Source organism: Orycteropus afer, unplaced genomic scaffold (assembly GCF_000298275.1).
Source record: "Orycteropus afer afer isolate SDZICR_OR568_19922 unplaced genomic scaffold, OryAfe1.0 scaffold00018, whole genome shotgun sequence".
Taxonomy (NCBI): domain Eukaryota; kingdom Metazoa; phylum Chordata; class Mammalia; order Tubulidentata; family Orycteropodidae; genus Orycteropus; species Orycteropus afer.
In genome coordinates this window covers 21,416,300-21,440,355 of record NW_006921605.1, presented here as the reverse complement: position 1 = coordinate 21,440,355, position 24,056 = coordinate 21,416,300, and the positions used below count along the sequence as shown (strand labels likewise).

Sequence of the window (24,056 nt, the reverse complement as noted above, 5' to 3'; positions counted from 1 at the left end):
GTGGTTAAAACATTTGGTTGCTAACCAAAAAGTCATTGGTTCGAACCCACCAGCCACTCCTTAGGAGAAAGATGGGGCTGTTTGCATCCACAAGGATTTGTTGTTTGTTGTTATGTGCCATTGAGTCAGACCTGATTCATAGTGACCCCTCCTTGGATTTCCGAGGTGGTATCACTATGGAAGCAGATTGCCCAACCCTCCTTCCGAGGAGTGGCTGGTGGGTTTGAACCGCCAGCCTTCTGGCTAATGGTCAAGTGCCTTAGGCACTACGCTACCAGAGCCCCTTTACAGCCTTGGAAATCCTATGGGGCAGTTCTCTGTCCTATAGGGTCACTATGAGTCAGAATCGACTTGATGGCAGTGGGTGAGTCTGGCTTAAAGTCAAACAGCTGTGTACAGTCAGCTAGTTTTCAGTCTGTCTTCTTTAAACATGCCTGGGACCATCCTCAGCACTCTCTTTGCTGCAGCACTTCCCCAGCCTTCCTGGAGGATGGACTGGGCCTTCGTGAGCTGGTGCCACTCAAGCAGGGTATTCACACACATCCCAGGGAGGTGTCAGGCAGGACAGGCTCCGAGCCCTGCTTCGTGGGGTTGCTTTTTGCATGTGGCTGAGTCACCTCCCTCTTCCCCTCCCACACTGCTTCACACAAGAAGCACAGGTGAGGGGCTTGGCGTGGCTTGTCCCAGCCCTCTAAGGTGATTCTTGACGGTTTCCAGACGTGACAGCGCCCCTAGTGGATGAGAGCGCACCCGGCGAGCAGCCCCACACGGAGATCCCAGAAGGAACCACAGGTGAGGGTGACTCCCCAAGAGAGACCTGTGGGCCCAAGGGCTCCCTGCTGACGGTGGAGGCCCTGCTGGGTGCCCTGGCTGACCTACTTGAGGACAGGGTGTGTGTTTAGATTATCCAAGTCTCCAAGTGAGGCAGGAATGTGGGCGGGACACTAGCTTCTGCAATCTTGGGTTGGGAGGGGCTTGATGCCCTGATGCCCTGTTGGTTCTGTGGCTCGCAGGCCAGCCTCCTGAGGACTTGGGCCTTCTGGATTCTCCTCTCTTCTGGGTCAGCGCACCACCTGTGGAGAGTTCTGGAAGGTTCTCTGAGGAAGGCTGGTGGCAGACCCCGTTGTCTTCACACTTGAGATCAGCCTACCTTCCTGCTCAGGTTCCGCCTCGCCCCAAGGGTCGCCTCCCGGGGCGGGGGCTTTTCCCCCAGGAGCACCTGAGCAGGCCTCAGGGTCCAGATGACTAAGCGTACCTTCTGAGGATCTAAACTGGGAAGTGCCTGAGGAACAGAGACCATGTAGTCTCATATCCATTTCCGGAACCATGTCACCTTTGCAAACATATCTGTACGGAACAGACAGGACAAGAGTGTTCTGTCGACACAGATGATGGAGAATACGTCATATGGGGCACTGGACTTGAGGCCGCCAGATTCCCTCCGGAGCTGCCCAGCCGGGGCCACAGGTGCTGTAGGCAGGCCTTCAGGGAGCGGCCAGCACGGCCTGCTGCCTTCGCCGCGGTTCCCTGTGTGTCCTCTGTGCTGGGCTCACGTAACGTTTCAAGCACTGGCTTGACGCTTCAGAAGGTCCCCAGTAGCTCAGTGAGAAATGTGAAAGAGTCCCGGGCAGAATTTCACCAGCAGCAGAGAGGGGAGGACGTCCCCAGTTAGCCCTCTGTCTTCTCTCCCTAAAGGTGGTGCTCACTGTAGCTGCTGGAAAAGTCTGTGGCATCTCCTAGGCGCCATGTGCTAAGGGGGCCCCCTACAGAGGCCCGAGCAGCACCTCCCAATTCGTTCCAAGCACATTTCTGCTTTGGGAGACAGTAGAGAATGGTGTCTTCTGAGATGGGTGGAGGGGACGTTCTCGAAGCCGGGCAGGGCCTCGTTCCACAGCGTGAAGACTATTTGAAGGCTGTGGAATGGACTGATAGGTGAGATCATGAGGAACTTCATTTTTATCTCCCACTGTCCCATTAAAGGGAACTCTGGGGGCTGCTAACCAGAAGGTTAACGGTTCAAACCCACAAGGCACTCCTTGGAAGGAAGCCCGGACAATCTTTTTCTGTAGTGAAACCCAAGGAGGGGTCGCTGTGAGTCAGAACCAACTCCAGGGCAGTGAGCTTGATTTTTTTTCTTTTTTTTTTCTTCCTGATTTGGTCCCCTCATACTTTATTCTGTGGGAGAAGTTCTTCTCCTGCCCAGGATGAAAACTCTGGCTAATTTTGGACTTTTCGGTGACTCATCAAAAGTACTTTAGTCTCCACAAGTCACAAAACACAGGCTGGACATGCTCATTTGAAGTCCAGTCCCATGTAGCAGGGGACACTCCTGTCTTCACTCAGAGCTCCAGCCACTGCCCTCCAGCTGGAGTGTGTTGGGGGAGGGTAAGGGAGCAGGAAAGCTCTTACTAGATCGGCACTGGGGTGAGCTGGCCTCAGCCTCTCTACAGCTCAGTAGGTGTTTAAAGTTGACTCTCTCCTGGGGACCTTCTTTGAATTCGTCCAGATTCTTCCTCGCACTCTTCACCACCTCCAGTTACCCTCACCTGAAGATCCCTTTGCATTTTATCCAGCAGAAATTGACCCTCTTCTCGGCCCCTGAAGATCTACCCCCAGCCTCAGCACTCCTGACATCTCCTGGCTCCTGTTTGTTGTCCTCTGGGAGGTGATCTAAAGTGCCCCAGGCACTCCCTGACCTGAGCAAATATCAGGTCCTTGGGGAAGGCACAGACCTGGGGCCCCTGACCGATGGCACTGGCCGCCACCCTCTCTCATCCTTTAGTTTTCTTGGGTGGGATTCTTCTATCACCTTGTCAGAAACAAACTCAGACCCAATCTACCCTCAGAGCTGTGCCTCCATGACGGTCACCCCAACTGTGCCCAGCACTGTTGTCAGATGACAGCTCACAGAACTGTCCCCCTTGGGCAGCAGAGTGGGAGTCCAGAGGGTGTGGGTGCCTATGAGCGGGTGGGTGGTGGGCTTCCTGCTGGCCCTCCCGATCCTTGCCACACTTGTCTGTGGCAGCCAGGTTGCTATGTATTTATGAGGTCATGATGTGGCTGTCGAACTCGGAGGATTTTTTTTTTCTTCTCCCAGCTCTCTGTGGGGTTGTGCTGGCCAGTGGTGGTAACTTTGCATTTCTGCTTTAGGTGGTGATAGTGGGTCATCACTGGTGACAGGCCTGGGAGATAAGACTGAAGGCCCTTCTGCAGCCATGGCTCAGAGGTGGTAGCCCTCTCTCTCTGTCACTATCTATCAGGACATCTTGGTTCTTTTGGTGTCATGTGGCCAGTGCATGTCAGTGGGTGACCAACTTGTGTCCTAAACTCTTTCTTTAGGACAACTGTGTTCATTGTCCTATAGCTATATCTGGATTTTCCATGATGCAGGAATTGTCGTTTTAAGTATTAAAGCTTAGTTGTCACGGTACTGTTGTTGGGATCAGTCCTCTTTGGGTGAATAATGACTCCAAACTAGGAGCTCAAGACACCCCAAAAGCTGCTCGCTGATGCTACTGCCCTCCCTCTAACCAGGCAGCATATATTCATTCTGAGCTAATGTGGCTAAAGGGGTTTGTCCATAGATTAGAGAAAAGAACTCAACAGCTTTTAGGCACCTACCATATGCCAGGCACTTTGCTAAACATATTCCCACAAATTATCTTAATAACCCTCACGACCCTCCTGCAAGATGGAGTGGTATCATCATCACTTTGTGGTTCTAGTGAGGAAACATGCTCAGAGAGGTTAAGAAAATGATGGAGCCTTGGTTTGAACCTGGTCTGCTGGGCTTCAAAGCCCACGCGGCATCCTGTCTGTAACTTCCCCGCCTTTCTCAGCGCGCCAGCTGGGCCAGGAGGTGCAGCCATGGCTTGGACACAGCGCTTTATGGCACTGGCTCAGCCGCAAACTGCTTCTTTGACCCCACTCACCCTGTGCATCGTAGCTGACCTTGCCCTTCAGGGCCCTGGACCCACTCTTGACAAGATCTTTCCCACCAGGTCAGAGTCACTTGTAAAGTGTGTGGCTTTTGTGTGTTTTGTTTAGCGAACTTTCTTTATCAACATTCCTAACAGTAGCATCTTCAGAGAAGCCAGAGAGAGAGGCAGGACTTGGGCGCTTTCAAGATGAGCCTCGTGAATATTTTAGGGAAAATACCAGAAGATGCAGAGAGCTCTTCCTAACCAACAATAACTCTCTTTACTTTTACCTTCTTCGTTTGCTGATGCATAAACCAGCTGAGGAAGCCGGCATCGGCGACACCCCCAGCCTGGAAGACCAAGCTGCCGGACACGTGACCCAAGGTCAGTGGGCTGGAATAGCCTGCCACGATGTGGGGCTGGGGAGGAGGGAGCTGGGACCCCTCAACTGGGCTCTGCCCTGCAAAGGGAATTTGGGCCTGCGGCCTAACCCACAGGGTCAAGGCCAGGATTGACTGGGACATCCGTTCTTATTAAAGGTGGCTGTTTAGATAGAGAAAGAGCTCTAGCATTTTCTTTTCCTTACACCATTTCTAAGTCTTCCTCAAGGTGCTTAGTGTCCTGAAAGGAGTCTGGGAGTTGAGAATGAATCTCCAATAGGAAAGCAAATCTGTATGGTGAGGCGTTTCCCTGCGGCTGCCTCTGGCCCATCCCAGGAGCAAGGCCTCAGCCATGCAGCTATTTCTTCTGTGGTAACTTCAAACCTCGTATGATTTTCTTCTCAGGGATCCAAATTGCTGTGTTTGAGACAAGCAACTTTCTGTAATCATTTATCATAAAAATTTCAAGGACCCAATCATAAAAGTCTTGAGACTCCTTCTCTTAGGAGACGGGGGCCTCTGATTTACATACAGGCTGGGTTCACTTTGTATCATTTGCTGGAAAAATGAACTTGAGAGTCGAGTGTATAACGTGGCAGCTTCTGGATTGTGAAAGAGCTGGGAAGATGCTGCTGTTTTCTCCAGAACATGCCGTTGGTGCCATGCTTAGCGCCTCCACTGGTGTGGTCTGGTTTTGGGAAGCGAGCCCTGGTGACACAACGGTTAAGCACTTGGCTGCTAATCAAAAGGTGGATGTTCAGACCCACCCAGCTGCTCTGTGGGACAAAGCCCTGGCCATCTTTCTCCCAAGAAAACCGTACGGGGCAGTCCTGCACTGTCGGGTGGGGTCGCTGTGAGTTGGAACCAACTGATGACACCCAGCAACGAGTGGGCCCGAGGGAGCACCTCACTGAGGGTATTCTGGGGCTTGACTCTGCTTTCCTGTTCCCTAAGGGGTCGCTGCCCCACAGGGGCCTAATGCTTCGCATTTCACTGGCATGGAAAGGTGTGTTTTTGTTCTCAGGCTGACAAAGAGCTTCCAAGAATATTGAAAGGGATAGAAATGTAAAACGGAGGAGCCCATTTTACCCTGTTAAATAACTAGGATACCTACTCCTGCTTCTTCTAGGTCATACTTCTCAGCTTAGGTGAAATTAGAGTGTGAGGAGTCCTGGTGATATGTGGTTAAGTGCCCAGCTGTAACCAAAAGGTTGGTGATTCAAACCCACCAGCCACTCCGTGGGAGAAAGATGGGGTGGGCAGTCTGCTTCTGTGACGATTTGCAGCCTTGGAAACCCTGTGGGGCAGTTCTCCTCCATCCTGTAGGGTCACTCTGATTCGGAATCCACTTGACAGCAATGGGTTTGGGTGGGTGTTTGGTTTTGGAATAAAGTATAACCTCTGGAAATGGTCATTTGTTTCCAGAAAAAGAAATGAGTTTGAGGGTTTTTTTTTTTTTTTTTGACAGGCCTGTATTGCAGGCTGTGTCTAATTAGGCCGAAAGCATAATTCACTCTGCATCAAAAAAGATCAGCTTCTTTTCAGGAAGTTTAACTTGTGTGCCCATTGAATCTTTGAGCTCTCACACAGCATTCTGGAGTCACATAGGTATAAAGATGCACCCAGGGACCACCCGCAGTAGGAGACTGGTGCCACATAAACCAGTGCACGGTGGGTTCTGTCTCTGCTCCCAAGGCCTGTGGCACCGCCTTGATTGGAAATGTTGTTCCAAAGCCAAGTCTGGCTCCTCAAGTGAGACCTCGTGAAAGCCCGACACACTGACGTCTGCGCGACACAGGTTATTTGCCAAAGGCCTGTGGTCTGTCAGAGTTAAGAGGAGACGTGTAAACAAAGGGACAGATTTTAGTTCTCTTCCTTGGTCTTTCCTTCTACAGAAGAAAAACTTTTGGCAGCCCTACTAGTACCTAACATAGGAAAGTGTATTTCAGGATGGAGCGGCAGTATTCTGAGAATAAAATACAGACGTCCCTGGGTGGTGTGAATGGTAACACACTTGGCTAACCAAGAAACTGGAGTTTTGAGTCAACCCAGGGGTGCCTTGGAAGGAAGGCCTCATGATCTGCTTCTCAAAAATCAGTCATTGGAGACCCTGTGTAACTCAGTTCTACTCTGACCCACATGGACCTACTCTGAGTAGGTCTGTTAGTGAAGGGGTGTGGGTTATTCTGTTGGGACTCAGTGGGATGTTTGAAGGGTTGCAAGTTTTTTTTGTTTTTTTTTTAAAGGCATTTATTAGGAAAAATAGAGTGTACTTCTGCCTTTAATCTACAGCCAGATACTTTAAACAAAAAAAACTTTTTACTGTGATTTAGGTGAAAGTTTACAAATTGGTTTTCCATTCAACAATTCATGCCCATTTTGATTCGTGACATTCCTTGCAGTCCCACAATGCAAAGCACTCTTCCCCTTCCTCCCTGTGTTTACCGTTTCCAGTTGTCCCCCTTCCTATCCCTTCCTGCCCTCTGAGCTTTATCCCTGGGCAGAAGCTGCCCTTTCGATCTTGTGTGGTTGGTTGTTCTAAAGACTGTGTTCCTCCCTGGTGTTATTGTTCACTTTATAGGTCTGTCTGCTGTCTTGTTGAAAGTGGAGCCATGGGCATGAGTTCAGTTCCAGGCTTAAAGGGTGCCTAAGGCTCATAGTCCTCAGGATCCCACAAGTCTCTCTCAGACCAGAAAACCTGGTGTTTTTTATTATTTTGAGTTTTGTTCCCTATTGTTCTCCTATTCTATGCTCAACCTCCTTTGGTGATCCCTTTGGTGATCCCTTTCAGAGTGGTTGGCAGTGGTTGCTGGGCACCATCTAGTTCTTCTGGTCTCAGGGTCACAGCCAGATACATAGTTAAAGAGTGATTCACATGAACGACCCAGAAAAAAAAAAAAAAAAGAAAAAGAAATGCAGCTCTCAATCAACTTAGTTTAGTGTGCGTTAAATTATGTGGCTTAATCTAGATTAAAAACATGGTCCAGAAGGACCAGCAATGTCATTATCATTCAGAACCCTTTACAGCCACATGGGGTCCACCTCACCTAATGCATCGTCCATCATTGATGACCTGGATGAATCCAAGTCATGTTTCTGTTGATAGGAATCTATGGTGGGTCTGTTGGTGAAGTAAAGAGTAAATTCCTGATGATTAGCAATATGGATTTCCCAAGACTCCTGGAGCATGGAATTAAGGCAGGGTTTGTTTTATGGGCATCCTCATTTGCCAAAAAGGAAGCAGTGACAGAGAGAAAGGAAAGGGGACCCTTGCTGCACCCAAGCCAGGCTCCATCCGGGAGCCAAAGTCTTCAGGGGGCTCAAATTCCCGCTCCCAAGCTGCTGGAAAGGGGTCGACATTTTTGTTAGCTTTAGCGGTTTGAGCAATGCCAGCTGTGGCTTGTTCTGTGCCAATCAGAGCCTGCCAACAGGCAGAGGAATAACACCATCCCCAGAAGGGGTCTCAGAGGGTACCCGTCCCCCTTTCCCAGGTGAGAAAACTGAGGCCCAGAAAGGACGGGTGCTCACTCTGGTGGCAGACAGACCAAGAGAGCTTTTATTCCAAGCAAATCAAACCAGCCAGGACGAGCCAGCGTGTGTGCTGTAGTTTCTTCATTAGGCGGGCAGGTGATGCTGTCCAGGTTTCCTGTTCTCGTTTCCGTAGTGATGGCCCCTCTCCTAAACGATTAATGTGCCCTTGCTAACCATTTGCTGCCACTGCCTCTTCACACCCAGAGGAGTTGCCAGTTGCCGCCCAGCAGAGGGAGAAGGAGCCTGGAGGGCTGAGAGCCCTGGCCAGGGAGCTCGGCTCTCAGGGCCAGCCTGGACACGGCAGAGAGGCCTCTGGGGTCTCTGTGCTTCCTCAGGGGGAGAAACAACCAGGGGCCCCCGGGCAGGTGGTCTCTCTCCTTTCTCAGCATCATCCCATCTGCCCAACAGCTCCTCCAACAGGAGGCCCTCAGGAGCCCCACCAGGAGTGGGGATGGAAACATGGGGAGTGGACCAAGGAGGGTGTGGCCTGGCGGAAGTCTACCTCCCTTGGAGCTCTCCAGACAGAGCAGGAGAGTGTTCAGGGTGCCCAAGAAGGTGTCCTTGGTGATCCAGGGTGCCGTGGAAGCCAAGCCCCCGACCTAGGCAGCCTGCATCTGACCCAGCAGCTCGCTGCGGACACGCCTGGGGCTTCCATCCTGACGGAGCCCGGGGACACAGCAGGATGCCACAGGGGCCCCGAGCTGCCGAAGCGCCAGCTTTTGGAAGACCCTGCTCCAGAAAGGCCCCCTCTGAAGGACGGCCAGGGCAAAGAGAGGCTGGCGGGCAAGGAGGAGGTGGATGAAGACCGGGACATCGACGAGTCCTCGCCCCAGGCCTCCCCTCCCTCCCAGATCTCCCCACATGCACACATCTCCCAAAGCCTCGCCGAGGCAGGCCCCCAGACAATTTCCAGAGAAGCCACTGGCGTCACTGGTGTCCCAGCTCAGGGTGCCATCTCCCTCCCTGTCGGTTTCCTCCCCGAAGTTTCCACAGACGCCTGGCTCCCAGAGTCCGATATGCCCAGTGCAGGGCCGGCAGAGGCGGAGGGACACGATGCTCCGGCTGAGTTCATGTTCCAAGTAGAAATCACAGCCAATGTGCAGAAGGAACTGGAATGTTCAGAGTTGGATTTGGAAGGGGCCGCCCTTCCGGGGAGCCCTGGAAAGGACCAGGAGACCCGGGGCCCCTATGTGGGGGCAGAGTCTCAAAAGGCCGACCTTCCAGAACCTTCTGAAAAGCAGCCTGCAGCTGGTCTGCCAAGGAGGCCGGTCAGCCGGGTACCTCAACTCAAAGGTCTGTGTCTTGAGCTCCCTCGCACTTCCCTGGGGACCTCTTGTGCCACCCAGGCTGCGGGCACCACCACTGAGCTGCCAGCCCTTCCTTGACTCCCTGCTGCTTCTGAGGTTTCCAGGACAGCGCTATACCCACTGACCACCAGGCGGCGCTGCTGGCTGTCCGCGGCCTCCTCTTCCCTAGGGCTTCCGGCAGCACGCGCTCATTCACGCTTGTCCGCCATTTGCATGCCGCCAGCACCCACCTAGTGCTTTCTGCACGTTCATTTCTCTGGCCATTTGACTTATCCATAGTGATCGGCCTGTCAGCTAACGGGATTGATGGGCTGCACTCCACAGAGGATAACAACGCCCCATTTTTTAGGTCTTATTCATTTCTAGAATCCTCATAGCTCTCCCAAGTGGGCATAATGAGCTCCACTTGGCGGATGAAGGAGCTCTGTTGATGCAGCGGTTAAAGCATTTGACTGCTAACCGAAAGGTTGGCAATTGGAAAACTGAGGCAGTCTGTGTCTGTAAATAGATTTCCCTTGGAATCCCTATGAGGGCAGTTCTACTCTGCCCTGTAAGGTGGCTGTGAGTCAGAATCATCAGTGGCCTCTGGTTTGGTTTGCAGATGAGCAACTGAGATTCAAAAAAATAGCTTGCTGAAGGCCACTGAATAGTAAGTGATGGTGACAGGTTTGAAATCCAGGTAGGTCTGCTTTAAAAGGCACACTCTTTCCTAGTATGCCATGGTGCCTTCTAGAAAGTTCTGACGTGTGCCCTTATAGCACAGACACACAGATGGCACCTGCCCATCTCCTGTAATGTGTCGGATGCTTCTGTGGTGTCAGTGAACATCACACACATTTGCTGCAAGGTGACACACAATCATTTGAAGGTGTCTAAGAGCCCGAGCTGAGCCTTTGGCTGAACAACCCCTGCCTCCCACCCCCACTTCACCCTGCCTGTGGCAGAATAAATGGTAAACAGAAACAGAATCTTGTCCAAAGCACCTCCCTCCTCCCTGTGGCGGAGGCCCAGAGAATCCCTGTGCTGGAGTTGCAGAGGTCTCAGCCCAGGGCCCTTCTCAAGCCCCAAAAGCATGACCCTAGCTTCCCTTCAGAGTCTGGAGAGGTGGGAGAGGAGGTTCCTGAGTGTCAGCATCTGTGTATCCCATCAGAGAGAGGACAGTTTCTAGGAGAGACCTCATAGCCACAGGTCAGGTGCATCCATGCATCTAGGACCTTTAGCTTTGTAGAATTATTTGCACTGCCCAGAAATCAATGCTATTGAGCTCTCAGCTGGAAACATCCGTTAAATGATTAGATTCTGCTTGTCAAGAAAATTGTTGAAACCTATATTTAAAATTTAAGATAGAAAAAAAAATTCTATATTCTATTTCTAAATAGCCTACATTCCAAAATGCTAGGGGACTAGTAACTGCGACTTGACAGTTAACTACAGTGTTTTCTGAAATGATGTTCTATTGAAAACTGGCCCAATAGCTGGGAATAGGAATATCAAAGGGAAAAGGAGGTCCATGGCCCAATAAGTTTGGGCAAAATAAGCTAGACAAACAGGTTTTGCTGCTGCAGGACTTGCCAGAAACTTTAATGTACTCTGGTGGCATAGTGCCTAAGGCATTTGACTGCTAACCACAAGGCTGGCAGCGGTTCAAACCCACCAGCCACTCCTCGGAAGGAAGATTGGACAATCTACTTCCTTAGAGATACCGCCTCAGAAACCCAAGGAGGGGTCACTATGCGCCGGGATTGGCTCAACAGCAGTGAGTGAATGCATGTTGTGACCCTCTGAGAAGGATAGATAGGATGAGTTCCCAAGTTTATTTGAACCCCCACTTGCTAACTTCTGAAGAGGGCTTATTCAGTGGTACCCCAATTTGGGAAACGCTGACCTACTGGATACTTCTGTTGAGACATGGACGATGCTGGTTGATTTGGGCAAAGAAAGGAACATGTGAGCCATATCCACTTGGGTTCTGGTGAAAATGCGGTTCCCTGGGCCCCACCTTAGGTTTCCAGGCTCAGAGGCTCGCGAATCTAGATTTTAGCAACCTCTCTAGATGCTGTTGCTGTGAGGAAAGTTGGAAAACTTCTGGGCCAGATCAGCAGTGCTGGTAACCATCGAAATCCAGACTACAAGAAGCCAGTGAGAAGTGCCAAGGGGCCCCGGTGTCCTTGGGGTAGAGGGAATATGGTATTGAGACCAAGGAAGAAAATCGATAATCAAGTCTCATTGATCAGTGTTAAGGAAGAAAAGAAACGATGCTGGTAGATGAGTTACGTGGGTGGCCTTCACTAAGGTGTATGGCTTAGGAGCCCAGAGCCGTCCATAGTTTACCTCTAAAATCCAGATGTTACTGTAGGATGTTTGATGCTAACTCGTTTGTAGCTGTTGTAGAGGCATGAGATCCAGAGATACTGACAAATAGCAACCATTAGTCCCCTCCAAGGAGCCCTGGTGGCACAGTGGTTAAAAGGTTGGCAGTTTGAACCCACCCAGCATCTCCACAGGAGAAATGATCTGGCAATATGCTTCTGTAAAGACAACCGAGAAAACCCTATGTGGCAGCTGTCCTCTGTCACCTGGAGCTGCTCTGAGTCAGAGTTGACTCAACAGCACCTAACAACAGTGGCCCTCCTCCAAGACCATAGGGTGAGAAGAGCTACCTCGACCAGGAGTCGACCAGGGCTGAGAAGAGCGCATCTGAGACCGGGGCCGGTGACTGAAGCCCCCGTTCATGAGGGGCAGGCTCTGGGGGTGTGACCAGCAACAGGGCATGGAGATGTCTCAGCCAGTTCTGGTGGCAGGTGATCAGCTTGAGAGGAGCCAGGAAGGTGAGCATTAGGACCTCTGGCAAGCTGGCAACATGGGGCAGGGGACTCAGAGGTGGCTCCAGTCAGTCCCCCAGAGGCCTAAAGGGTTAGCAGGACCCTCTCAGAAAACTCAGCCACAGGGTGGAGAGGATGTCAGTCACCCTGATCCTTGGACAACAGCATGAGCAGAGGGGAGCCTGCCAGAAGGCTAGAGCCTGGCCGAGCTGTGCCAGCTTCCTCAATGCCCTTCCTTGGAGTAGGGTGGTCTCCAGCTGGGTAGGCAACCCTGGCAGAAGCAGGTAGTGAAGACTGCAGTGTGAGGCTGGCCTCACCTTCCCCAGACAGCCCCTGTGCCCACGTGGGTCTCAAACAGTTTCTGCTGTGTCCTTTCTGCATGTCATTCCCCACCCCCCCAGCCAGCCAGCTGTCCCCTCTCACTAGGTTGCTCTGAGCAATGACCCCAGCTTGCTGTGTTGATACTGACAATGTGAGAACTAACAGATGCGAAGGGAAAGAAAACCAACCAGGTTTCTAGCAAGCCCAAGAGCAAACAAAAGAAAACATGTTGTACCGATCTCGGAGAAACCCTCCTTGACCACCTGTGGCCTCTGGCTCTGTGTGGAGACCGTGCCAGTGGGCCATAACACACATTCTTGTTTTGTATTTTATCAGCTCGCATGGTCAGTAAAAGCAAGGATGGGACTGGAAACGATGACAAAAGAACAAAGGTAAGCTGCCAAAGACTTGAAACCCTCTGCTGCTGCTTGAGGTACCGCAAAGCCATCTGATGCTTTGACATCTGAGTTCATTCTCACTTATAATATGTGTGGAGTGGCTGTCACAAAAGTACAACTGTCATTTTAAAGTAATGAGACTTTTTGTAGTCAGTGCAAGTACTGTCTGGATTTGGCCCATCTTATACTTGCAGCTGTAGACTTAGGCTCAGTAAATATGTATACATGTGATAGACAGAAGATAGCATTCAATCACAGGGCTGAGGAAGTTTAGAGTGAAGAAGTTGTCTTCAAATTAAGGCAGATGGTTCTCAAAGAGCCTTTAGAGAGAACGAGCTATGGGGAGTATCAGTGAGAGTTGGAGAGGCAGGTGGGAAAAGGTACTCACTGCAGGGAGGAGGATCACACAGCAAGGACCTGGGAGCACGAATGGTCAACACACGCTCTAGAAGCATAAGCAGATTGGCTGGTTTGACGAGGAGCCCCATTTGGGGCTGACGCGAGATTAGAAAGATATTGGAGGACAGAAAGCTTGACAGACAGCTTCATACTAAGTTGGGAAATGTGGCCATTCGCACTGCCTTGAAACTGTGCCAAAGAGGCGACTGGCATATGTGCTCGTCAGTCTTCTGAACCCAACCAGGGATCAGTGAACGAGGCAGCCTGCTGGCCCCAAAACCACGCCCAGAGCCAGGCCCCTCCTCAGCATTAATTTCTGGGGTAGTTTGTTCTTTAACGATTTTGAATCCTGGAAAATGCTCCTGTAGTTCTCCCAGGAAAATCATGCCATGGCTCTAAATGAAGACCCATTTGTCTTGAGGAGACCTGGAATTTTTCAACATAAATTCTGCCTGAAGCATCCGATTTAACCAATGCTGGAGCCCTGATTAACTCTCCAAGGCAGAGTGTAGCTTTGTAGGTTGGGCATCGTGTGTTGAGTGAGGACCACTAACTAAAGTGGCCTGTTCTGTATGAAGTCAGGGTCTGCTACCCCAAAGAGCATGGGGAGGCAGCTGAGGGCCCTGCAGGGACTTGGAGAGCTCCGCCCTGGCTGCTTCGGGCAGTGGCAGTAGCTTCTTATCAGTCAGGATGCACCCTTAGTGCTGGTTGGGAGGGAATACCTGCCTCCCTCATTCAGTACACACAGGCCAGGGGCCTACTGGGCGCTGTCCTGGAGTTGCTCACGGCCTGGTAAAGGGTCGGCTTTATCACAAACTGCCACTCCCCCACCTCTCAGCTCTTCTTCCTTGTCACCAGCCCCAGAGCCGCGGGCTGCATCTCTCCCCTCTCACTACTGCCCTATCCCTCGAGTTCTCCTCACCACGGCTGGCCGCAGAGAGGGCCTTGGCCACTGCAACCAGGAACCCAAGGGGTGGCAAGGAAACACATGTGAGCAGCCCAGTGAAGTTTCCAGTCTGGAAGTTTCTCAGACTGAGCTTGTCTGCTTTTATTCCTAAAGGCATGGCCCTGCCCCATCCAGCCCACTGTCCTCTATGAGGCCATGTTTTCCATCAAAGTCCCCCAGGAGCAGTTAGTTCAAACCATAGGTGTCAGCCACCATCCATCAACTGTCCTCCTACAAGCAGGCAGCACCCTCCCTGAGGGCGTCCAGCCTGGTGACCACCTGCCCCACCCTGGCTATTTCCTTGTATGGAACATGCTCAAGAATTAACATTGGCCAGTTTAGGATTTGACAGATAGTATTAAGATTAGTTTTATTTGAGACTTGGGAGCTCTGGTGGCATGGTGCCTAAGGCATTTGACTGCTAACCAGAAGGCTGGAGGTTCAAACCCACCAGCCACTCTTTGGAAGGAAGGTTGGACAATCTACTTCTGTAGTGATACTGCCTTGGAAACCCAAGGAGGGGTCACTGTGAATTGGATCTGACTCGATGGCAGTGAGTTGTTTTTTTTTTTAATCAGAAGGAAAGCACGTGTGTGTGTGTGTGTGTGTGTGTGTGCGTGAGAGAGAGAGAGAGAGAGAAAGAGAGAAACCTAAGTGGTATCAGACAGAATCTTTAAGGTGGAACAGGCACAATCGTGAGTTTAGCGATTCTGTCACTGTAGTGGAAGATGGCCGAAGGTTAGCAGGCGAGCTTGAGCTGTCCTTACCTGGCTTTGAGCAGAAATTGTGCCTTCGTGATCTCCATCAACTTGCTGGGTGTGGACCACCTTTAAACAAATGATCTCTGACGTAGAGGGCACAAGACGGCCCAATGTGCTAGACAAAGAACATACTAGAACTTGAGCCATTATTCATCTTCTCCTCCTAAAAGTCCTATCATGTTGAAGTTTTATGGTGGACATGATAGTGTGTGTATGTAACTGGTAAATACCTACAGGTACAGTAGGGTCACTTGTTCTTACTGATGAGGGTACATGATCAAACAGTGTGAAGATCACTGCTCTAAACCATTACCTGCCTTATTTATTTTTAGTCACTGTCCTTTTTCAGTTTGTTTTCCTCCCCCATGTGCTGACTTTTATTTTGATTTTATTTATGTTTATGTTTAAGACATCCACACCTTCCTCTGCTAGAACCCTGAAAAATAGGCCTTGCCTTAGCCCCAAACGCCCCACTCCTGGTAGCTCAGACCCTTTGATCAAACCCTCCAGCCCTGCCGTGTGCCCAGAGCCATCTTCCTCTCCTAAACACGTCTCATCTGTCACACCCCGAACTGGCAGTTCTGGAGCAAAGGAGATGAAAGTCAAGGTAAGGACACCACCTTTGAAAAGAATCAGGCCGCTCTCACGTGGTTTTCAAATGTCTGTTATTTTAGCCACAAAGACCTTTCTTCAGATAAGCTCTTCCATAGGAGCGCCATGTAGAATAGTTAATTTCTGGTTGAAGAGGGACAAGGGAGCTGAGAGCCACACATCTCAGCTCCCCTTAGCCCCTCGTAGCAGCAGCCCTGAAGGCACCCTAGGGAACCCTGGTTTGAAAATGGCCATCCACTCTAATTGGATCCCTCTGGCCATCCCTGACCATGTAACTGGAAACACTTCCAGATTGCCTTCATTTGGGTTGGACAGGCTCACTGGGCCTCAACACCTGCCCCCCCCCCCCCAGTTCATGCCCTCCTGAACCATCTCGTGGTCCTTGGTTAATGTCAGTTTGCTTTTGAGTTTGTGTTATGTCTAAAGGTCATTTACCTGGTAACCAAACCCAGCAAGTGGCCGTGACCACTCTCAACCTTTGGTCAGTTTGTTACCTGATGGCTGGTGTTCACCTGCCAAGGGCTCTCAGCATACCTAAAGTCTTATTGAAACCTCAGGGTTGCTAAGAGGAGAACAGAAGAATATGACCTAGCTCTGTGTAGCACTCTTGGTCAAGTTCAACAGTGTCTTCATAGACCAAAAGCCTCTGGGGAAACCAACTGCCAGTCACATAAATCCATAATTAGAGTCAGAAAGTGGATGCCCACTTAGGGATAGCCCACTGATGTCCCGCTCACTGATCAACACTGAGTGGATAATGAACCAGATCATTTTGATAAGCCTTATTGCCTTTTTATAAAATACATTAGCACAACTCATGCTTATAACTAATATAAACCGTTGCTCTAGGGGTAGGTAGTTCATGACCAGGGCACTTGGTGTTTGGGTGGGGCTGTGGGTTTGTGTGCCAAGCAAACCCTCGTGGTGGTAGAAGACACTTGTTCCATCCAATAGGTAGGCAAAGTTATTCCCAATCCTAGCCTCCTTTTGAATCAAAGCAAGAGAGTGGGGCTGGCATTGACTTTAGGCGACAGTAAGAGTTCCACTTCGTAAAAACCACTGTACCGTGATTCGGTTTACAGGGGGCAGATAAGACTGGAACGAAGATCGCCACTCCCCGGGGAGCTGCCCCTCCAGGCCAGAAAGGCCCAGCCAATGCCACCAGGATTCCTGCGAAAACCACGCCTTCCCCAAAGACACCACCCGGCACTGGTAAGAAGAAGGTTCTGTTGAATCCAACCCAGAGAAAGCTCTCAGTAGGTACACCCCCAACTCTGAAAACCCCTCACCAGAGTCAGTTCTGACTTCTGGCGACCCCATAAGTTACAGAGTAGAGCTGCTGCATAGGGTTTTCTTGGTTGTAATCTTTACGGGAGCAAATCCCCCAATCGCCCATAGCCTTTCTTCCACAGACTCGCTAGGTGGGTTCGAACCACCAACCTTCAGGCTAGTAGTTGATCATAAAGTGTCTGCACTGCCCAAGGACCTATTCCACCACTGACTGAAAAAAAAACTCACTGCTTTCAAGTCGGATCCAACTCAAAGCGACCCCTCCTTGGGTTTCCAGGCAGTATCACTACGAAAGTAGATTGCCCAGTCTTCCTTCTGAAGAATGGCTGGTGGGTTTGAACCACCAGCCTTCTGATTAGCAGTCAAATGCCTTAGGCACTACCCCACCAGAGCTCCCATTCCACCACTGAAGGCCTCTAAAAATTAATAGCCCCTGGTAGCTTGTCAGCACCTTGCAGTTTACTAAGCACTGTGCGTTGGTTTTCTTTTGAATCCTTTTGACAATTTTCTGCGGTAGAAATTGAACCCTACTTTTTATCAATAAAGAAATCTAGGCTCTGAGAGTTTTCGTGACTAGATCTAACCAGCTTATTTTATGCATGCAGAAAATGCAGTCATATGACCCATAAGTAGGAAAGGGGCTTCTCCCAGCTTCTTTGACGCCAAGTCAGGGCCTCTGGGAGGCAGCCCCAGTGTGAGGTGCTTTTAAGGCCTCAAGTGAGATGTGTGGCTACTGTCAATGGCAACAGCACAGCAGCCTGGGTAGGTCACTATAGATGACGTCACACAGGGTGCGGCCACTGGGCAGCTGGGAATGTTAGGAATCCTCTACAGAACCTCCTGGTCTTAGCTGAGTGGCTACACCTTGTGCCCCTTCCCCTGAGCTGCTGTGAGTAGAAGCCTGCCATTCTGAGTACCAGTCAGGGTGTCAGTCTAAGTGGTGCTAGTGGGGATAACTCACTGCCATCAAGTCGATTCTGACTCAAAGCGACCCCCAGTGGGTTTCCAAGGCTGTACATCCTTATGGAAGCAGACTACCTCATCTTTCTTCTGTGGAGTGGCTGGTTGGTTCGAACCACCAATCTTTTAGTTAATAGCCAAATGCCTTAACCAGTATACCACCAGAGCTCCTTTGCTAATAGGATACCAACCAGCCAACCGATTGTCATTGAGTTGATTCTGACTCATGGCGACCCCATGTGTGTCAGAGTAGAACTGTGTTCCACAGGGTTGTCAATGGCTGACTTCTTGCAAGTAGATCAGTAGTCCTTTCTTCTGAGGCATCTGAGTGAATTTGAACCCTGAAGAAAGGTTGGAACCTTTTGTTTAGCTGAGCACTTTGACCGTCTGTACCAACTGAGGCCCAGTCACCCTCTGAGGATTAGGGACAGCCAGGCTGAGCATATTCCAGCAACCCATCTGAGCAACTGGTTTTAGATTCTGCCTGACCCAGGGGTGTCTGGTCTGCACCAGCTCCATGAAGATGCTCAGGAGGCCTGGAGCCCGGGTGCAGGTTGTGGTGGAGACCAGGCCTGTCCCATAGGGTTTCTGCTTCTCCTTGGCCTGTGGTGGCCACTCAGAGCCCTTGACCTGCTGTGTGGTTTTGCCATGGTGTTTGGCCCACGGATGTGGTAGGGTAGTTGTGGAATTTGCAAGGACAGCTGCCCATGAAGGCCCATGGGTTTGGATTTCTTTTCCAGCATTTTCTCTCATATATCTAACACATGCCACACAGGGGTAATTAACAGGATTGCGATTGGGTTTTATTTATAATTTTGCTTCTGTTTTTTCCCTCTGGACTCACACTTCCCCCCTTGAAACAAGGATGGCAGTTCTTTCCTTTTATTGTTTTAATTTTACTATGGTAAAATATATATAAGAAGACATTTGCCCTTTCAAATGTTTTTTCACACACAGCAGTGACATTAACTATATTCACCATGTTGTCCAGCCATCACCAACAGCTGTTTCCAGTGGTTTATTTCTCGCCCTTAACTCAAACTCAGTGCTACTTCCCCCCTGCCCCTGGTAACCGCTAATAAACTTTGGTCTCCGTTCAGTTGCCTGTCTAGGTATTTCCTAGCCACGGGATCATACTACTTGTCCCCTTGTGTCTGACTTTCTTCACTCAGCATAATGTTCTCAAAGTTCCTCCAGGTTGCAGTGAGTAGCTGAACTTCTTTCTCTCTGTGGCTGAATACCATCCCATGGCATGGATGGGCCACCTTGTGTGTGTATTGAGTCACCTGTTGATGGGCACTTGGCTGGTTCCTCCTCCTGGCAGTTGTGGTCTTACCTGCTCCCGGCTGGCAGCCAGCTGGAGGGTCTCCCCTCACCCACCTTGTTTCTCCTCAGAATGGCCCCACTCCCTGCTCCTGCTCCCTGCCTCACTCACCGATGTGTGAGTGGCCGTGGGTGGCTGGGCACCAGGGCGGGAGGAAGACCTCACCGAGGCCCAGCGTCAGCTTGATTATAATGAGGCTTTCTGTGGACTTTTTCTTTTTAAGCTACCAAGAAAGTACAGAGAAAACCTCCCCCTGCAGGGGAGAGATCTGAGAGAGGTAATTGTGAGTGTGCTTCTCGCCGACAAGGCCCCTTTGCAGGGAAAGTCTCTTGGCGGGGTGGCTGCTTGGGGGCTTCTGTCTTCTGAGCTGGGCGTGCCTGCTTCTGAAATGGCTTCACACACTGAGCCTGAAGAGGGAACACTCAGAGCTCCTGTTCTCTTGGTGTGGTTTGTGCAGACATTTGTTGGACGGTCCTTTCTAATCCCAATGCGCTCATTTACTCTGGGGACAAGGGCATGGCCGAGGGCTGTTGGGCTAGGGGTGGGGAGGCAGCATGTGCCTGAGATGGTTGTGAGTGGTGGTTTGGACTGTCTCTAACCAAGGTTTAGGCGTGTGTCTTAGTTTCCTGCGGCTGCCGTAACAAAGCACTACAAAGCAGGTGGCTTCAAATGGCATTGTCTCATAGTTCTGGAGGCCTGGAATCTGAATTCAGGGGGTTGGCAGGGCCGTGGTCTCTCCAAAGGCTCTAGGAGAAGAGTCTTTCTCATCTCCCAGCTTCTGGTGGCTCAGATATTCCCTGTTGGGCGGCTACGGCGTAACTGCATCTCTGCCTGTGTCTTCCTTCCACCTCTGTGTCTCACTCTTTTAGAGGACACCACTCAGACTGCATTGGGTTCACCCCACTCCGGCATGACCTCATGTTAGCTGCTAGCATCTTCAAAGGCCCTCTTCCCAAACAATGTCATGTGCTCAAGTACGAGGGGTTAAGACTTCAACATATCTTTTTTGGGGACACACTCCAATGTGTGACAGCATGAAATCCCCACTGGTGTTGATTAAACTCCCACCCTGTGAGTGACAGATGCTGTGTTGGATGCTTTCCCTCTTACTGTATCCATTCTTCAAAACATAACCCTGCGGGGTACACTCGCTCTCCCCATTTTCCAGAGGAGAAGACAGGCTTAGGGAAGTTAAGTGACTCGCACATGGTCACTCCTTGGTTAAGTGGCACAGAAAGGGTTTGAAGGCACCCCAGAGCCCACAGGCCATGCTGCATCCCTTGGGGCAGGACGGCAAAAGGCGGGAGAGCTTCGGGGGCAGAGAGAAGGCTGAGCCTGGGCAGCGGGAGCCCGTCTGTGGTTTCCGCGTGTGGAAAAGGAGAACGTTCTTTGTATGTGCCCTCACCACGGGGCTTGACTACGTTAGGGATCCAGTAGGCATGGACGTGCAAACATTCAAAACCACGATCTTAGTCTTCACTCGACAAGAGCCATCATTAGTTCATTGCATAAAGAGTTGCCCCGCTCCAGATTGGAGCCAGTGGGCCCCTGTTTGTCACAGATGGTTCCTGGGGCTGGGGCGTGGGCGCTGGTGCCGGAAGCTGAGAAGCAGCAGTCCTCTCAGCTGCACAGGTTCCCAGAGCTGGCCCAGCACCAAGTCCAGGGTTCTGACTTGCCTGTGCTCCCGAATCCCTGGGAGCTTGGAGAAAACCAGTTGTGTAGGCCCCGCCCTGCGAGATTCTGCTGTAGCAGGTTTGGATGGGGCCTGGGATCTGCATCTCACAAGCCCCACTCCCCCTGAGATTGATGCTGGGGTCCGTGAGCCACAGCTTGGGAACCAGTGATCCCATGAGTCACACAAGCACCAGTAGTGACTGACAAGGGAGCACGGCAAGGCAGAATAGAGGTGCGGCTAGGGGCAAAGGGTGCCCAGAGGAGGGCAGGACTGTTGGGGAGAGGAGAGACCCAGCAGCCTTCCTGGGGTGGTGGCGCCTGCACTGTGCTTGGAAGGGTGTGTTGGTATTTGTCTGCACTGGCATGGAGGAAGGAAGTGTTGGGGGAAGGGCAGTAGGCCAGGAGCCAATGGCATGAAGCGGCTTGGCCTGTCTGGAGAGCTAAGGACAGTCACGCATGGACTGAGTACACCACTCCAGACCAGGCACTGAAGGGGAGTCGGGGAGGCTGGTCAGGGGTCTGGTGGGAAAGGGGCTTTGAATTTGCTGAACAGCTGAAATGCCCGTGTGGGTAAGCTATCCAGTGATGGAGAGGAGAGGGTGGCAATGGGGACCTTTGTTTTATCATCAGCATTCAGGGTAAAGGCCACGAGAGTGGCACTAGTTCTGCACTGTCAGCACCTGCTGTCCCTCACCACTGAGAGATAATCACTTCCATTTTGAGATGAGGCCTCTGAGCTCAGGGGAGGTGACTTTCCTGAGACCCCAGAGCTAGTTCCAGGCTTCTCGGATCCCAGGGCCAAGGGTTGGAGTTGGTCCGGTCTGTGGGAGGGGGTGTTGGGTGGTCCCTGATGAGCACGCTGTTGCTTTCCTGGTAAAGGAGGTGTCTCTGTTGCTAAGCAACAAGGGAAGGAGGAGATTGCTCGTGTCTAGAAATGGGCTCCAGGGCTCTTCTAGGGTTGTTCCAGCCCTGAGTCCCGACACTGGCTCACAGCACAGCGGCCCAAGGCCTTTTCTAGCCAACGCCTCCTCCCCAAATCCTGGCCTCACCTCCTTCCTTCCTTCCTTCCCAGGGGAATCCGGGAAATCTGGGGACCGCAGTGGCTACAGCAGCCCAGGCTCTCCGGGGACTCCTGGCAGTCGCTCTCGCACCCCGTCCCTGCCAACCCCGCCCACCCGGGAGCCCAAGAAGGTGGCAGTGGTCCGCACCCCACCCAAGTCACCATCCTCAGCCAAGAGCCGCCTGCAGACGGCCCCTGTGCCCATGCCGGACCTGAAGAACGTCAGGTCCAAGATTGGCTCCACCGAAAACCTGAAACATCAGCCCGGAGGCGGAAAGGTAAGGGCGAGTGGAGGGAGGCTGTGTGTGTGTGTGTGTGTGTGTGTGTGTGTGTGTGTGACTTGAGGCAGGGAGAGGGGCTGGAACCTTCCCACGAGGCCCCTCCCACCTGGGGCCTAGGTGGATGAGTGCCTCAACTCCCACTACCTGCCTGGCTCAGCTCCAAAGGGGTCCTCATCATGCACCTCTTCAAAGACGGAGAATCAGGTTATGGCTCAATTCTTTGGCAGGATCACCACCGAGCCACGAGTGCCACCTCAGTGGGGAGGAAGTACCAGTTTTTTCCTTCCTCACTTCAGCCCTGCTGGTGGACAGTATCAGAAATTACAGGGTTGTATGTCCATGATCTGGGAGTTCTCAAAGTGGGGCACCCACAGGGGTTCAAACCTGTCTCAGCCTAGAGTTGGACAGCTCTGGTTTTCTTTGGCTATTCACTCAGATTCTATTTCTCTTTGATCTTCAATTCCGGGGAGATTAGAGGATTCTGTTTAGGACAGCTGGTTTTTCTGCAAGCAGTGGGTGCTCATGGAATCATTGGCTTATTCAGGTGGGGAAACACCATCTGCTGGTCTGAGGTGGAGGGGCGCTGGCCCAGACCCCCTTTCTCTTCCTCTTGTTCTCAGTCTCCCTCCTTCACCCAGCACCAGGGGGAGAGATGCAGAAGAGGAGGCGGCATGGGGGCCTGGTTCTGAGGGGACACCAACGTCCGCGGTCTGAAATTGACCAAATGTGCAATTAAAATGTATTGATGATTATTAGCGATTGGAATGCAAAAGTTGGAAACAGTGAAGACGCATCAGTAGTTGGAAAATAATGGCCTTGGTGGTAGAAATGAGGCCAGAGATTACATGATAGAATTTTGCAAGACAACTACTTATCATTGCAAATACTTGTTTTTCAACAAAATAAACAAGGAACTTTGGTAGCATAGTGCCTAAGGCATTTGACTGCTAACCAGAAGGTTGAAGGTTCAAGCCCACCAACCACTCCACAGAAGGAAGACTGAGCAATCTATTTCCATTAAAGATTTACTGGCTCGGAAACCCCAAGGGTGTCACTATGATTCAAAATCAACTCGATGGCAGTGATTTGGTTTTTTTTTTTTTTTTTTTTTTTTGATACACGTGGACCTCTCTAGATGGAACACACAGAAATTATATCGAGTATATTTGTGGAGGCACTCTGGTAGCACAGTGCCTAAGGCATCTGACTACTAACCAGAAAATTGGTGGTTCAAACCGTGAAAGCAAGACTGGGCAATCTACTTCTACAAACATTTACCACCTCAGAAACCCAATGGAGGTTACTATGAGTCGGAATCGACTCGATGGCAGTGGGTTTGGTTTTGTATTTTTTTTATATATAGCTGTGGAAAGAGACAATGGAGAAGGTCAGTGTCATCAGTCAAAACAAGGCAAGGAGCTGACTGTGGAACAGGCCATCAATTGCTCATATGCAAGCTGAAGCTGAAGCTAAAGAAAATTAAAAATAAGTCCACGAGAGCCAAAAATCAACCTTGATTATATCCCACTTGAATTTAGAGACCATCTGAAGAATAGAGTTGACACATTGAACATGAGTAACTGAAGACCAGACAAGTTGTGGGATGACATTAAAAACATCATCCATGAAGAAAGCAAAAGGTCACCAAAAAGACAGAAAAGGAAGAAAAGACCAAAATGGATGTCAGAAGAGACTCTGAAACTTGCTCTTGAACATAGAGTAGCTAAAGTGAATGAAGAAATGTTGAAATTAAAAGAGCTGAACAGAAGTTTTCAAAGGGCAGGTAAGGAAGACAAAGTAAAATATTATAATTAAATATGCAAAGACCTGGAGTTAGAAAGTCAAAAGGGAAGAGCACACTCAGCATTTCTCAAGCTGAAAGAACAAGAAAAAACTCAAGCCTTGAGTTGCAATATCGAAAGACTCTATGGGTGGTTCGGAAACACCAGTTTCTGATGGCCTGAGATGAAGGGAGCACTGGGCTGGACCCCCTGAATGATGCAAAAACCAAAACCAAACTCATAGCCATTGAGTTGGATCCAATTCATAGTGACCTCTCCTTGGGTTTCT

At 50.8% G+C, this 24,056-nt stretch overlaps 1 protein-coding gene across 1 annotated transcript in view; it reads left to right on the top strand.

The window, feature by feature from the left end:
• MAPT (microtubule associated protein tau) overlaps nt 1–24,056 on the top strand; it is a 62,532-nt gene that overhangs the window by 10,951 nt on the left and 27,525 nt on the right. The window contains exons 3-10 of the mRNA XM_007959761.1: nt 718–792; nt 4,239–4,304; nt 8,357–9,124; nt 12,618–12,673; nt 15,195–15,392; nt 16,480–16,609; nt 19,195–19,248; nt 21,718–21,983. Coding sequence (XP_007957952.1) covers nt 718–792; nt 4,239–4,304; nt 8,357–9,124; nt 12,618–12,673; nt 15,195–15,392; nt 16,480–16,609; nt 19,195–19,248; nt 21,718–21,983 — 1,613 coding nt within the window. The remainder of the gene's footprint in view (nt 1–717; nt 793–4,238; nt 4,305–8,356; nt 9,125–12,617; nt 12,674–15,194; nt 15,393–16,479; nt 16,610–19,194; nt 19,249–21,717; nt 21,984–24,056) is intronic.